The sequence below is a fragment of the Pagrus pagrus genome (assembly GCF_965226575.1).
Source record: "Pagrus pagrus genome assembly, chromosome: 9".
NCBI classification, from domain to species: domain Eukaryota; kingdom Metazoa; phylum Chordata; class Actinopteri; order Spariformes; family Sparidae; genus Pagrus; species Pagrus pagrus.
The window spans coordinates 22,471,625-22,487,693 of record NC_140193.1 but is presented as its reverse complement, the minus strand read 5'-3'; the positions used below and the strand labels follow the sequence as shown (position 1 = coordinate 22,487,693).

At 49.0% G+C, this 16,069-nt stretch overlaps 1 protein-coding gene across 3 annotated transcripts in view; it reads left to right on the top strand.

Annotated features, from left to right (window-relative positions):
• Positions 1 to 16,069, top strand: part of bcor (BCL6 corepressor) — a 45,414-nt gene that overhangs the window by 16,733 nt on the left and 12,612 nt on the right. For 2 of the 3 annotated variants that reach the window (XM_084362433.1, XM_084362432.1), the window contains exons 2-8: positions 4,974 to 5,055; positions 5,305 to 8,472; positions 10,014 to 10,070; positions 10,596 to 10,761; positions 11,878 to 12,219; positions 13,686 to 13,976; positions 15,352 to 15,665. In XM_084362433.1, coding sequence (XP_084218559.1) covers positions 5,053 to 5,055; positions 5,305 to 8,472; positions 10,014 to 10,070; positions 10,596 to 10,761; positions 11,878 to 12,219; positions 13,686 to 13,976; positions 15,352 to 15,665 — 4,341 coding nt within the window. In that variant the 5' untranslated portion in view covers positions 4,974 to 5,052. The remainder of the gene's footprint in view (positions 1 to 4,973; positions 5,056 to 5,304; positions 8,473 to 10,013; positions 10,071 to 10,595; positions 10,762 to 11,877; positions 12,220 to 13,685; positions 13,977 to 15,351; positions 15,666 to 16,069) is intronic. The other variant, XM_084362434.1, reaches the window with a different exon arrangement.

Sequence of the window (16,069 nt, the reverse complement as noted above, 5' to 3'; positions counted from 1 at the left end):
CACGTCAGCCTGATAATCGATAACAATTAAAATTGGGCACGCGTGCTCTTTCGCGCTCTCCCCTTTTATGCTGCGTGGTGTTGATGCTGGTGAGAGTGTGGCCCGAGGCTGTGTACTTAGTAGTCAGGCTGTAGTTCTGGTCCGCGCTCTTTGTGTGTTTTCTAAGATTTGTTCCCGCTGATTTCTATTTTGTTCACCGGCGGTGTGTGCAGAATTCCTTTCGTTGCGGGGGCACAAACACACACACACACACACACACGCACATGCACGCACGCACACACGGCGCCGCGATGGTGTGTTCGCGCGCGCCCTCATTTAATCCGTGTTTATGCCCCCCCCCACCCCCCCACCCCCGTCGCTGCGGAGATTATCCTGCGTCACACTGCATTTTTTTAGAGCTGATCAGAGCTCTGCGCTCCAGAGAGCCTGGCAAGGCTCCAGGGACAAAGAGCGAGAGGGAGCCTACACTCCCGTTAACACAGCGAGACCCACATTCCCGGTCTCCCGTTATATTAGCGTGCAGACTGATCAACCTGAGGGAGCAACAAGCAGATCATAAACAATGAGGTGTTTTGTGAATGATCGACGCCCCGGGTCCGTTAAGCGTGTATCTGCGTTTCTAGTTGGTCCTTTATGAGCCTGTGGAGAGAGAGGAAGCCGCCGGTGCTGATACAAACACGTCCCCAGCTCCTCCGTCCTCCCTCAGCTCAGCCTCTCTCTCTCTCTCTCTCTCACACACACATCACCGGTGCGCACGCAACCGCCGCGCTGCACGGGAAACAGAGAGGCCTGAGCCCTGGAGGAAATGATGAGCGGTGCCGGTGCGTAGGCCCAGTTTATCACGGGTCACGGAGAGGTCAAGTCATTGTCGTCAGAAACAGGAAACACAGGAAAGAGGGAGAGTCGAGTTTGTTTTCTCTCCCTCTTCCTCCTCTCTTTATCAGTCTATCCTTCTGCCCTTGTTTGCCCCTCCTCCCCCCAACGAGCGCACGATAGCGAAATACGGAGCGATACAAGGTTCCGCTAAAAACACCCGGTGGTTTTCTGTTTAATGGTGCGAGTCGGGGCTCCGCTCCAGCGGTCTGGTTTATAAACGCAGCTCCGACCGCTGCGCTCCACCTCCCCCCGCCCGCCCGCCCGCCTGCCTGCCTGCCTGGCTGCCGCTGCCGACCACTGTGATGGATTGGACGGCCGTCGGGAGTTGTTTGTTGCGCAAACTATTCTTAGCAGCGGGGATGAGCGTCAACACACGGCCCTTTCCTCCGTTACTCTCTCTCCTTCGCTGTCCTTCGACTCATAACGGGACATCACGGCAAGGTTTCTTCCCAGAATATTCATATTTCATCCGGTTTTTTTAATCCAAAAAAGCTCCTTTCATGTTCAGACCTCACTGAAATTATAAATAGCCTGTGAGATTGGAGACGTATATGCCTGAAGCCCTCTGGTTCATAGACTTCATGGTACGTTGTTGGTGTGAATGTTTTTAATTTATTGTGAGCAGGGCGAGGTTTCCACACGGTTTCCTTTATTGTTGTGTGTCGGGACGCGTCCTGTAGTAGGTCGGCTCTGGTGTGGCAGGAAGCTTTGACTGCAGCGTGGACAGGATCTGGTTCAGCTTTGAGCCAACAACAGCAGCTTTAAAACGTGCAGCTCTGTCATTAGTGAGGAGGTTGCTGCTCTCTCCATATTGTCTCAGCGCTGTCAAGATGTGATCTATTCCGTTGGAAGGCATTATGAAAGTCTTTAGCGCAAAAGTGTAATTAAGTCTTAACTGTAATGCGGTGGTTTAATGGCTAAAGATGCATTGCATGCATATGAGTTGAGAAAAATCCCTCCACATTGAAAAATATATAATGAATCTTGCATAAGTATAACAAAGTCCATCAACTCCACCCAGTATATAATGAAATATATGGAGTGTAAATATCGACGATATATTATTTCCCAGTGCAGTTGTAATTAATAAACCCTTAAAGGAAAAAAGACCTGTCAGCGGATTTTTGTTGTAGTTATTTTCCTCTAACGTACACACAGCATCTACAAAAACATGAGTGGGTTTGTGATCACACAGTGACTGATGGAGCTCTTCCTCCCATGCGCAGTTTTTAAAGAGGTTCGAGTGCAGTTCAGGGGTCCGTGCATCCTAAAGCCGAGTCTTATTCCCGGCGCTGAGCCGTCAGATGCTTGATCCTGACCTTGAGGCCCGGTGCAGCCTCTCGTCTCCGCAGGTCTACTATTAATTCCGTGGTAATAACAGGTGCCGTGGCCGCGCAAGCTACTTGGTCATCAGCACAGAGTTGGCACGTTGTCCCACTGATAACAGGCTTTATCTTTATTTTAGTTGTGCGCACCAGTAAAAGAACAGATTATTTCCTGTCTTTTATAGTCCGAGTTGTGTATTTTTCCTGGAAAAGGGACATAAATGGAGGCTGTGTTTATACCAAGGACAGTCACTATGTTGGTGGTGAAGGTTATGTGTAGGCTGAACAGAAATGTCCATAAAGGCAGCATGTCATTGAACATCTGCGACTGTATAAGAGGCTTATTTTTTTTTTTCCGTTGTCGTGTTCTGTCTCATTGAGCGCAGACCTTTCTGTGCAAGAGGAGCCTCGGTGTGTGTGTGTGTGTGTACGTGCGCGTATGTGTGTGTGTGAGACAGAGAGACGGAGCGAGAGGTGCATGTGTAGCTCCAGGAGACACAGGAAACCGGAGTGATGTGATTTCTCAACGATGTCTGTGTAATTTGCAGAAACGCATACACGTGGCTCTGAGCACACTCGCAGCAGCGCCACTGAAGCACTTTCCCCCACACACGCACACCGTCTCAGTTCCGTCAGATGCGGATGTTGTTGAAGCCGGACTGGCTCTGGGGAGCTGGGGCACGGGAGCTGTGGGGGGATGGGAGCACTGGGGAAGGGAGGAGCCGTGCCGAGGGGCCCACAACAGGCTGATTAATGGCCCCGGGTCACGGCAATAAAAGTGGCGTGCCAGCGGCGCGGCAGCAAGGCTCAGAGGCGTTTCTCTGCGATGATCGAGGAGCCGAGTTTCTCTGCTGCTCTCAGCACTGCCGAGGCTTCACTTCTACTATTTAAAGGCGCTTCTCTCTCTCTCTCTCTGCCTCCCACTTAATTCCTGCAGTGGCTCCCATAACAACTGCCTTGCAGAAATGCCCGCCCTAACGAGTCTTCAAATGTAATATTCAAACTTCAAGATTCCCTTTTAAATAAAATCGTACAAGTGGGAGCAATAATTTCACAGCCTCCGTTGTTTTTTCACCTGTTTGAGGGTTCTGAAAAAGCCTTTTGAAATTGGGAAGACCACTCTGTTAGTATTAAGCTGCCACTTGACTCACCAAGGCTCATGAGAGTGATATTTTGAGTTCGCCCTTTGTGCATGTAGGATTTTTTGTTTTTTCAGTTTCTTTCTCACCTATTGTTTTTCTCAGATTGTGATATCCGTCACTCAGTAAATCAGAAACAAGGTATTATCACATTACCTAAAATCCAGATTTTTATATTCACTAAAGTCACACCATAAAGTAAATATACATTTGGGAATATTGCGTTACACATTTTCTGAAAGTTTAGATGAAGGTCTTATTCATGTTTAGAAATTGCTTGGCTACATGTGTTACTGACAGACACTGCACAAATATACTAAAATTTACATTTGGGTTAGTTGCACAATTGTATTTAGTCTTGGCAAAAGCTTTTTTGTAAGTTTAGTCTAAGAAAGTTGTGAAATCCAGCCGCATCAGCACCAAGTGGTTAAAAGCACAGATTTAATGTTACAGAACAGTTTTTACATTCGTCATAGCCTAAAATGTTGCACTAATGAATAATTGATAACTCTTTTCTTGTGGCTTATTACATATCGCCTTTACATAAAATAACCGCTCCGTTATGCTCCAGTGCTTTAAAGAAATTCAAATGTATACAAAACACTGGCAGATTAAAGGGCATTTCACACACAAAGGGATCTTGGTGTTTTTTGCTTATTGTCATTTCTTTTCTGATTTCCCAAAAGAAAGCGCTACAAAGAAACACAATTTTCATCTCTATGGCCAGTTGTTTTTTGTTTTTTTCAATCTTTATGCCTGTCCTTTTTTATACCTGTTCAAACTGAATCAATGGTTTATTGTAATTTTTTGCATACTGGTCTCTTTCTCTCTTGCATACTATACTTTTGCGTGTGTTCGTAGGTGTGAGTGTTTGTTGATCTGTGGCTCTGTGTTGGCGGGCGGTAAATGGTCTCCCACCGAAGTGGTCTCTGATGTATAATCTTTCCTCGCTTCGCTGGCTGAGGCAGCCGGGAGAGCAGGTCAGAGAGGGCACAGAAAAACCAGTGTGTGAGGAACGTGACTGAATAGACGCGGCCCCACAATGCACGTCTAGCCCACAGGGTGGGCAGGATGGGGGTCAGGGGAGGGGGATAGAAGGATGGGGAGGGGTTGTTGAGGGGTGTTGACGGATGGCAGGGGAGGGGAGGGGAGGGGAGGGGAGGGGAGCGGAGTCCACACAGTGCTTTCATCTCCAGTGACTACTTCAGTGGACTTGTGTGTCTATGTGTGAGAGAGTAACCGCATCTCCACCAGTGAGAAGGAGGGTGTGATGACTATGGCTAATGATGCCATTATCTTTCTTTTCTTTGTACCTTTCGCCCAACATTATTTGTATTTGCATTATTTCACAAGTTAAAGTATGTATTATAATTAAGTTACTTGTAAATAAATTACATGGAAAGATGGAAAGATTTATTAAAAAGATTTATAAATCCTTTGGAGACGTATATAAATCTTCAGAAGATTTATAAAAAATCTTTTGGAGTTTTTATAAACTGACATTTTTGTGCCATCCAATTTTTTTTTTTGGCAGTGGGATTACATCAGAGCTGTGGTGTGTGAGTGTGTGTGTGTGTGTGTGTATGTGGCAGAGCCAAGACACTGACTGCTAACTGTTTGCTCATCTCCACAGGGCAACATCTGTTCGTGATGTCGATGCTGAGACACAAACCAACCTGGAACTAAGACAAGGGAACCACATCACACAAAACATGGTAAGTCCCTCTGCTCGTGCTCATTTAGACTCATATGTCACATGAGTCACTATTATGAGAATTTAAACATTTTGTCAGTTTAATTATGTTCATGCACGCAACTAACCTAACAAAAAGAATTCTTTTTTTTTTTGTGCTTTAACGGTAATTGTTTTATAGTTCATTCCTTCGATGTCATATTTTCCAAATTTTTATTGAAAAATCAGATTTCAGTCACATTAAGAATTTTGAATCCCTGTTTTGTTGCAGGTGGATGCAAGGTTAACGCCACTGGCAGCAATGGGGCTGGACCGAGGCACTCTGATGCACGATGGTCTTCGACTCCATGGTGGGGTTGTATACCAAGGGATCAGAGCGCTGCCAGCAGAGAAGAGCCGAGAGACGCCTGGCCTCCCCCTCACTTATAACAGGGATGGTCTTCCAGAGCTCATCTACAAGCCTGATGGTGCTCTGGACAGTCGTAAGCCCACTAATGGATACCTTGGCCTTTACAAAGGCACCCCGCCTGGTCTCCACAAGCCTATGCTAGTTCCTGGAGCTGAAGGTTTAGGCTTGGAACGCAGATTAGGGCCTGGAGAAAAAGCATCTGAACTGGGCTTGGCAAGTGCTGGTGGCAGCTACCTCCGCCTGCCATGGCTCAGCCCCTACCCTGAAGCAAGCATGTATCCCTTTATGGACACATCCAAGTACGCAGCTCTAAACATGTACAAAGCCTCCTTGCTAAGCCAACCCAACCCCTATCTTCCCCAGCACCTGGCCTACCCTTCTCTCTGTGCAGCCCAGGGCGGCAATGTTAACCCTGCGGCAGCCGCCTCTGCTGCTGAGAGGCTTTACTATATGCCCCCCTACCCTCCCTCTCCCATCTCTTCCCCCCTGGTTGCGCCCCCCATGAGGATTCCTGCAGTCACAGTGGCCCCCACATCACTGGTACACTGCCAAGACAAGGGGCTTGGTGTTGCACCACCATTTGCACAGCAGCTTCACCAACCTTCCCCTCATCCTCAGCACCATCAAGCTGCTATAGACAGGGACCGGTCGCCGAACAGGAGCAGCAGACCAAGCAGACCTCCTTCTAGGAAGGGCTCTAGCAGCAACAATAATAACAATAGCACTAGCACTAGTGGCACCAGTGGTGGGAGTAATAATATTCTGCCTGCTGATTCTTCTCCTCATGCATCTTCTCGCCTCCCCCAACCTCCTGCTCCTCCTGCTCTCATTGACAGTTCACTGGATTTGCAAAGGCCAGTTGCTAGGATAGGACAACCACCCACCTCCTCCACTTCTACAATAGTTGCCTCCTCTTCATCCACGCAGTCCATTCCTCATCCATTTTCTGTGAGCAGCATGGCATCAGAGCAGCCCTCTCCTTCCCGGCCCAGCCCCCACAAACCTAGGCCAAGAGATGGGGCACCTGAGCACAGAAGTGTAGGAGTTGAGAGGAGACCCAGCAGGTCACCCTCAAAACCCAATTTTGAGAGGTCAGCTCACCAACCACAAGCAACCAAAGACTCTGCAGAGAAGCCCTTGGATTTGTCTGGAAGAATGCTGGAGTTTGGACTGCCTCCAAACGGATTTCCAGTTAAGATGGACACTATAGCATCAGGTGCACGTTACGGACTGCCCCCTAGTCGGGAACTACTAAAGGAAAATGTATCCCTCCCTCCTTCCTCCCATCCTCACTCTGTGGTTAGCAGCACTTCTTCAAAGGTTCCAGAGAGGCCAGAGATGATCAGCACTTTACACTCTTCCTGGGTTGTACCTAGCCCATCTCCTTCCCATTCACAGCACACACCAGGCCTCCCCCCCTCTCCTAGGCCTAACACAGACCTGGGCCTTTCACAAGCCAAAGGCTCTTCACCCTCTGTCATCAAACACAAGGGTCTGGAGAGAGTTCTCCCTCAGCAACGTAGCTCATCCTGTCCAAGGATAGGGGAGCCCAACCATAATGTTTCCTCGACACAACACTCCTCCCTGGTCAGCTCCAGGGCTCTTTCTCCTAAACCCAATGGTGACTGGGTCAAACACAGCCCCAGTCAATCAGAACATCCACCAGTTATCACCCACCACAGAGAGGGAACAGAGAAGTCCCAGACCACTAAGAGAGGAGAAACGACTCCAGAGGTTTCATCATACAAGAGGACTTGTTTAGAGAATGGTCACCCTCCCGGCCACCTTTACCTTCCTCAAAGTGACGCTTACCTGAACCACAGTTTGGCTTATGCCAATAGATACCTGCACTACCCTATCCCTGATGGCATGGCGCTGCACTCCCTGCCAATTACAGGGAAAGGCCCAGTCTACCCTCACCCAGTACTACTGGGAAGCAACAGCCTTTACCCAACCCACTTAGCAGCAAAACACCCTTTACCCTACCACAACCTCCCAGCTGGCCCAGGAGGAGAATACCTCACTTATAATTCACAGGAAATGGCCCATCCCCTGATGCAGACTCACACAGACAACAAGCTGCCAGAAAGGGGAGATGCAGCTTTGAAGCCCCGGGGACAGGAGAAATCCCGGGGAGTTGTCGAAGAATGTGGGGGCCAAAGAGATCACAACATTGGGAAAGATATAGGCGAAGGAAGCCAAATTAAGCTTGATAGGGAAGCAGGAGCACATGGTCAGGGGGGAAGTCAAAGCAAAACCCCCACTTCCTCTGTAACATCCAGAGAAAAGATTGTCTGCATTGACCTTGTACATTCAGACACAGATATTGAGTCTACCCCAACAGTCCACAAACAGCCCTCTGCTGAGACCAGCACCAAGGTTAACCAAAATGAATGTTGTCATAGTAACCAAAATCTGACAAAGACTGACTATGAGCCAAAACACCACCACCTTTCCCAACCTTATCCAATCCACTCTGGACAGAGCCCCACCGCGAGGCCCAATCACACTGACAGACAGCCAGAAGCTCCTTTTGGGAAACCAAAGGCTCCTCAGGGCACAGACTGTCCTAGGGTAACATCTCCCCCAACTTCTCCAGGACAGATCGCCCAAGCAGAGGACAGCCCAGAGGAACGGAGCCCCAGTCCAGATCCTGGAGACCAGGACCAGAGTACCTTACGCTGTGCTCGCACATCTGGGGAGTGGAGCTCTGGTAAGGACAAAGGAGACAGAGACAGCCGAGCTCTTCACCTCACTCAGCACTGTACAGATGTGGTGAAAGAGGGGATGGCACACGAGAGGGAGACCGAAAAGGAAGACAGTATTGTTGACCTTGGGGAGTCTCAAGAAGAAGGGGATGAGGATGAAGACGACGATGGTAGCCATACTTCATCGAAAAGCTCTCGTAGGTCCAGTCTGGCCAAGAGGATTGCTAACTCTTCAGGCTACGTTGGCGACCGCTTTAAATGTGTCACCACTGAGCTGTATGCTGACTCCAGCAAGCTGAGCCGTGAACAGAGAGCGCTGCAGGTAAGATCATTAACACTTTTGTGTGTGTGTGTGTGTGTATGTTTGTGTGTGTGTGTGTGTGTGTGTGTGTGTGTATATATATTTGTGTATATATACATATATGTATATGTGTATATATATATATATACATATATATATATACAGAACAGGATTTATTGGTCTCAAGTTGGTGGTTGGCTGGAGTGAGGTCGTTATGGCCAATAATTCTCATTTGCAGACATTTCAAACACTTTAAGCCCTAACATTCACGCAGGAATAAATCACAAAGGCCTCTGTCTTTACTCCCGTGCTGCAATATTCAGAACTGCCTGTAGAACAAACCCTGCATGTAATTGGCATAGTCCACATTTACAACACAGTACAGAATAATTTAGTGCTGTCATGCAACCGTCCTGGCCACAGGCTTGACCTTCCCCTCAGTTTATCATTGTCTTCGTGAGCTGGTGCAAGGCCAGTCGAGGCCCTCTATCAGGGAGGGCAGTTCAAAGGTTAACCAGGGCTGCCATCTCTGTATGTTGATTAGTGAGCAGTCATTGTAAAGGTTATTTCTGTGCGTGCGTGTTTGTGTGTCCGTACGTGCTTGTCCTTGTGTGACTGCCTTGGGGCTATAGCATGCGTTAGTGCTGACTATGCTTTAGAGCCGTATACTGTAGTTTCAGAGCATGACTGTGGCAGCCTCACAGTTCACACTGCCTTTGGCTATGCTTAACCTCAAGGTTAGGGGCAGTGGAGGGCTTGCAGTGTGCTTAAAAACCAGCAGCTGCCCTCTTTGGGGTTCATCCTAGGCTTTCTGCATGCCCCCATCCGCCAGTCACTGTCCTCCCCTAACCCTCCTCTCCCTGATGGCCTATGCTGTCCTGCCTGGTTGCTTTCCATGGCTAAATAAAACCCCTTCTCCCAACACACTAGATCTATAAATGCACAATTACAGCAAGGTCCCCTACACTTGGGCATCATCCCCTGTCATTCACATACACACACTGAGCCACTTATTTTAGTCTGTTATCTCTGGTTCCTTTTGCTCAATGTTCATCTTAGAAACACATACAAATCCTATACTGTATTATCTACTGGCTCAGAGGCAGATATGTTAATAGTTTGCACATGTCTGTCTGTGGTGAACGCACTCTAGAAAACTGTGGTTTGTCTGTGTCATGCTTGTCAATGCACAGCTGCAACACAAAGCTATCAAACGCTCTGTTTCTGGACATGTAACAATTAGATGTGGAAGTCTGTTTGGGGAAAAAAAAAATAAATGAGACAGCTAAAATTGAATTAGCGTTATCAATCATGCTGAGAATGAGCATATTGTTTGGATGATCTTTTTCAAATTGGTCTTTCATGCCGTTCAGAAATCATTTGATAGTTTTGGTGCAGTGTTAATTGACCTGTTGAGTCACTTTAATTTGATTGTGTTATTTTGTGGGATTGTGGCTGCCTATTGTGTGTAAAGAAACATGTGGGGAAACATAACATAAATTCATTAAAAGAAGATGAAATGATGGACAGATATATTGAGCCCCCCCATTCTAATTGCTTAGATGGAAGTCATATCACGAGAGGGGAGTAATATAAGTCAACCTGCAGCTAACTGGGAGGTCAGTTCTTTATATTTCTTATCACATCTGCCTCTGAAGGCCTCTGTTTCCTTTGTACTCTGTATCGCTGCACACTCCTTTTCCCCCACTCCCCTTCTTTTCTCTTTTTCCTCTCCTCTCTCTGCCTCAGGGCCTAGATGTATATGTTTCCTAGCCATGTTTATGTGTCAGGAAGGGAGATGCCAGGACTTAAGCCCCAGAGCGCATGGACTCACAGTGGCTGCAGTAGTCTAATCTGTGTCTTGATGCCATGCTTGTGATTTATCTGTCTACCTTTTTGTCCTGTGTGTTTGTGTGTGTGTGTGTGTGTGTGTATTGTGTGTTTGTATGTGTGTGTGTGTGTGTGGGTTTAATTTCTTTGGCATTTTCTTTGATTTTAAGACAATGTGATTTCTGACGCAATTTTTTGCTTCTGTAGCTGTTGAGGCCAGATTGAGGCTTAGAGAGGTGTGTGTGCGGCATGGGCAGACGATGAGTGGTTTTCATGGGTTTTCTCTGCATTTGTGTGTGTGTGTGTGCGCACAGCGGGCAATGATGCGGTTCTCGGAGCTGGAGCTGAAGGAGAAGGAGGGCGGCGGTGTGTGTGTGTCTGCCTCGGCAGCGGCAGCAGGACGGGAGCTGGCAGACGGCCAGCACAGAGAGCGAGCGCTGGAACACTGCCAACACACCACCAGGCAGGGAGAGAGGGAGGGTGAGTAACCCAGCACCACACATACACACACACACACACACACACACACTTGTAATGCACGCACACACACACACACACACACACGCATCCACTCTGCAAATGAACACTCAGAAAGGGACACACACAAACAATAGGTGCGCGTACACACTCACATGCACTTGCAGCAAATGCTGAGGCAAGACCGGGTCACTCTAAAAAAAGACACCATACAGACTCACCACACGCACACACACACACACACACACTTGCACACATTCATGCTAGGCAGCGCAAGCGAACGAGCCAGCAAGAGAGAGACGGAGAGGGGGAGTTTTATTTTCAAGAAGTCTTTTGTGCTTATCTTCGCGGAGAGACGATCGAGAGGGAGGGCAGGAGGAGAAGGAGGGGCAGAGATTGCGTGAGTGAGAGAGAGAGAGAGAGAGAGTGAAAGCGGGGGGAGATTTAGCGGGTGAAAGCGGATGGGAGAGCGCAACGGAAAGAGAGGGGGGAGGGAGGAAGGGGGGGGGGGGGGGGGGTTAGTTACATTGGCTGGGAGCCCAGCTGTGTGTTGGAGCGAGGCCGCGGCTGACGTGTGAGCCTAATTATGGCATGGAGAGAGACAGAGAAGGAGAGGGAGTCGAGGAGTGGAGGGTGGGGGTGAGGGAGGGGGAGGCAGAGTCACGCTCAGTGTGAGAAGGGCGTGGTGCGGTCATGCCGTGGGGGAGGACAGAGAAAGGGGAGGGAGAGGGATGGGAGTCGCCGTGCGCAGCGAGTGCGCAGGATGTTTTCTTGCCTCTCCTCGCTGGAAGCGCGAGCGACTGCGCTGCAGCCGTCAGCCCGCTGGCTCGGCTCACATCAGATTAAAAAGTCTTTACCCCATCAAAGTTTTACTGCCTGTCTTTAAAGCAGAATAAAAGCTGGCTGGTGTTTAACTGGCATTCTCCTCTGTCAATCCCCCACCCCGTCTCACCCCCGCCCCTTGTTTCCCTGCTCTCTTTCTGTCTGTCTGTCTGTCTGGGTTGCGGTCTGTCTGTCTGTCTGCATTCTCTCCCCGCGTCTCTCTCCCTTTCATCTCCCTCCCCCCCCACCTCGCTCCCTGCCCCTTTCCATCCGCCTGTCTGTTTCTGCTTCGCTCAGGTGTCCAGCCGGCGTACACAAACAACCGAGTTCCAGTCCTCCAGAGGTGTGGCGGCCAGCAGGAGCCTTTGTCTCCAGGGCATGGGGCCCGAGACGGGGCCAGAGGTGCCAGCCAAGGAGGGCTTAAGGATGTGGCCAGGAAGTCCATGAGGGAGTGTGAAGGAGGTCACTGTGTGCCCCCCATTTTGACACCGGTGAAAGGGTACCTCGAGGAGAAACTCAGCTCTGGCTTTGGACCCTCCAGGAAACGCCTGCTCAGCTGCAAGGCTGAACAGGACGACACGGAGAGGGAGGATGGAGAGAGGATGTCCCACCCAGAGAAAAGAGCCAGGATTTCTGCGGGTGAGGATTTCTCAAACATGCTTCGTCACCCACATGCCACTTCTATTTTCCCTCAAATCACCCGTGGGGGGGGTTATCGAGAGAGAGAGGGGGAGGGGGGGTTGAGGGAGCGGGGGGCTCCCTCTCTTCATCTGCTTTCCGTTCATCTCTCTAATTCTGCCCGTTCTCTTCCCTTCCCTTCATCCTGTGTTCTGCTGAGCCCCGTCTCATCCCTTGTTCTTTATAAAAAATCGTTCTATTCCTTTTGTCGCTTCCTCCTTCCCAATCAATTCCACCTTAAACCCGTTCCATCACAACCCCCGCTCTCCCCCCCTTTACCACTCTCTGTCCCATCTTTCGCTCTGTGTGGCAGCCAGCTCAGAGAAGTGTTTAATCCTGCCTTTGAGCGGAGCGCGAGAGAGAAGCGAGGAAGAGGGACAGCCATTCTCTCTCTCTCTCTCTCAGCTCTGCCGTTCCTCCGCTGCGCTTACTCACCCTCTTCAAAGCTGCTCTTTTCTTCCCTTTTCATCTCCTTTCTTTTTTCCCTCATCTGTTTGGGTTCCTTTTTTTATATTTCTGGCATGCGGTATCGCACTCGCTCTCCCCGGCACTGGCAGACGAGTCAAATAACCCGTCCCCCGTGAATTTCAGGGGGGAGAACTCTCCCTCTGCTTCTCCAGTCTTTAGTGCTTTGTGTCTCCGCCCGATTCTTGACTTCTCTTCCCCTTTTACTCCTCAATCTGTCTGTTTCACATCCCGCTCCCTGCCTCTCGTGTGTGTGTGTGTGTGCGCGTGTGTGTGTGTGTGTGTGTGTTAAATATAAGACTCCGAGGGGGTTTTACAAGCCGTAAGAATGTAGTGATTAATGGCCTTTGTTCTTTGTGCTCAGTTGTTTTCAGGTTGGTATGTATGTACATATAAGAGCTTTGTGTGTAGCAGGAGGGTAAAACCATGTCTTTGAAAGGGAGAAAACCTCATTATGTCTAAAATTTCAACTCATTGACACTGTTGTGGTTGAAGCTTGCCCACAGTGCATTTTTGGGTTTATCCGTTGGGATTTTAAAGACCTTTTCGTACAGGGTTGTTACAAAGTCTAGAAAGTTTGGAAAATGCCTAATTTTAACTGTCATATTGTCAAGATTAGGAATATGCTTGAATTTTAATATACTGCTTGAACAATGTAATGCGGTCAAATAAAAGTGACAATATACATCGATTGCTGTGTTAAAAGGAATTTGAAAAGACATTTATTTTTCACATTTTTATGGTTTAGATACCTTGAAAAGATAAAGAATTTTACTCTTTAAAAACCTGTTTATTAGAGAAAGATAAAAGTTTTCTTATCTAATCTTTTACTGAGGTCAAAACTTTAAAATAACCAAAAGCTTTATATTTCAAGGCTTTCACAGGACAACACAGTTCCAAGCAATAAAGCTGCATATGAGAGATGGCAAACAATGCCAATTATTTCTTTCTGTTGCCTGCAGATGAGCGTGAGCAAGCAAGTCCTGATGAAGATGACGATGACGAGGTGCGGAAGCTTAAGGTCTGCATCGAGCTGAAGGGACTGCGACTCAGCAAGCCCGCTGCCGGTGCAGCTTCCCCGGATGCCTCCCTGGTCAAACAGGAGAGGGCGTGGCCCCAGCCCCAGCCTCGGTCGGTAGCCTCAGCCCAGAGCCCGCGGGATCGTAAGATCAGGGCCAATGAGCCGGAGGACAGAGCCGCGGCGCAGAGAGCCGACATCAACAGGAAATGGGGCTGCGAGAAGCTACTTAATGGTAAGGATGAACCGCCAGCCGTGCAAACCGCTGCTGTATCTCCGAGTTCAGCTAGGGTAACGGAAATCTATCTTTGGCTCACGTTTCGCTTTCTTGTTGAGCAGTCTGTCTTTTGGGGGATTTCCCGTGAGCCCTAGGGGAGGCTGCAGAGGAAATGAGGTAGGGCATACTTCCTCTTGCCAGAGGAAAGGCCAGGCATTCAGAAACGGGACCTGCGGACTAAAAGCTAAAATGCCCCCCCCTCCCCTGTGGTGCTGGGCTTTTTGTTCGGCTGGTCTACAGCGCAGACTGAGAGTGATGAAAGTGTGAATGAGGGAAGTGGCTGGTGGAGATACGTGTAGGCAGGTGTAGTGTGACTAATGTGTGATCAATGATTTTTTTTTTTCTTCTTTCCACTCGAGACCAGTCAGCGGGGGAAAGGGAGGGCGGGGAATGTGTGTGGTTGGGGGGGGGGGGGCTTATTAAAACCAGGGCTTTCCCTTATTCACGTGCCCAAGCTGAGGCAGAGGGAGGCACAGACGACGAGAGAATAAAAGGCAGGACGGAGATTAAAGGAAGTGACTAAAGCAGGGGAGATTTTGGTTTTGTGTTTCCTGCAGAAACCACAGGCCTTGATTGGCCACTGAATTTTTTTTTGTGTGTGTGCTTTCACCTTTTTAGATAACATCACCGTGGCAACGGCCCTGTTTTGGACAATGAATGTGGTTATTCCACTGTGTGTCTGTCAGGGCTATCTTTCTTTTTTCTTGCATTTTTTTCAGGATTCCGCTCATCTGATAAAATGCATTCATTTCTGTTAGGAAGCTCATAGTCTAAGGTTAGAAAGTGTTTATATGTTTAAGCATCAGAATTTTCCCTTTCCTTTTCAGCTTAGGACTGATTTAATGTACTGTTTACGTTAGTTATATAGGAGAACAAATCAGACCTAGACTCTGTTCCTGCGGCATAAGAAATGCTTTGCAGTGCTCCTTAGGAGGAAATGTATTTCCATTAAGCTATTAAACAGCATTTCGACATTGTGGTTTCAAGGGCAGGTCTTTATTTTTCGTGTAAATATGTACTATGAGAGGCTGAAACCAGACAGTGTCACATTTGTTTAAGGAGATTACTCATAGCAGTGTCCTTGCTGCAGTGAATGAGTGCACACAAGTCACTACTGGGGTGTTTATGTGAGCCTGCAAGTCTGTGCGTTTTATTTTTTATTTTCCTCAGCGAGCAGGCATGCTGCGCTCCCAGACAGCTCTGTGCGCTCATTAATAAACCAACAGAGGGTGAGAGATGGCCTTGCAATACCTTCCCATCCTCCCCTTCCACTGAGCTCTCACACTATCAGCTGCTCACTCTGCCTTTCTCTTCCCCTCTCCTTCTGCTCCAGGAGTAGCTGCTTCTCCCCTTCCCCCTGGCCAACTGAAGGACAGGGCGCAACCGCTGGGCCCCTTCTCAGGTGACCGTGGCCTCAAGGAGCCCAGGAGGGGCCCCCCCTCTCCGGCCCCCCAGCCGTCTGTGGGAGGCGCCCCTCCCCTCAAGCCCCGTCGCCATAGTGACGCGGACAAACCCAAGGGCAAGCGGCCGTGCAAGACCAAACACACCAGTCAGAGAGAGCGAGAGCGGGAGAAGAGGAAAGAGGCCACACCTAGCAGCCCGGGCCAGCGTTGTGCAGCCGATCTGGGAGCAGCTGAAGATGACAAGGTGAGCGCTGATAGGGTGTCTGGCCAAGATACGGGCGTCTGGATGTTTGTAGCTGTGGAGTCTGTTTCAGTATGCCTGTCGGCGCCTCTGATTATGCAGCTGGGAGAAAGAGGGAGAGGAAGGAAGTATGTTTACAATGTTTAGAGGGCTGCTGGAGCTTTGACCTCCTCGTGCCCTTAGCGACTCCCTGCGGAGCGCCTGCATGCATGCGTGTTTGCCTCTGGCCTTAATTGTCGAACGTGTGTCATCGGTGCCGTTTTGTGTGTAGGTGGTGTGCCAGGGCCGCAAGTGTCTGTGTGTTTGTGAGCATTCCTGACATAACAACAAAACCCCGGAGCAATTATACATCGCACTCGGCGGCGGAACACAAGGCTGCACACACTGCCTCGCTCACACAGTGAGGA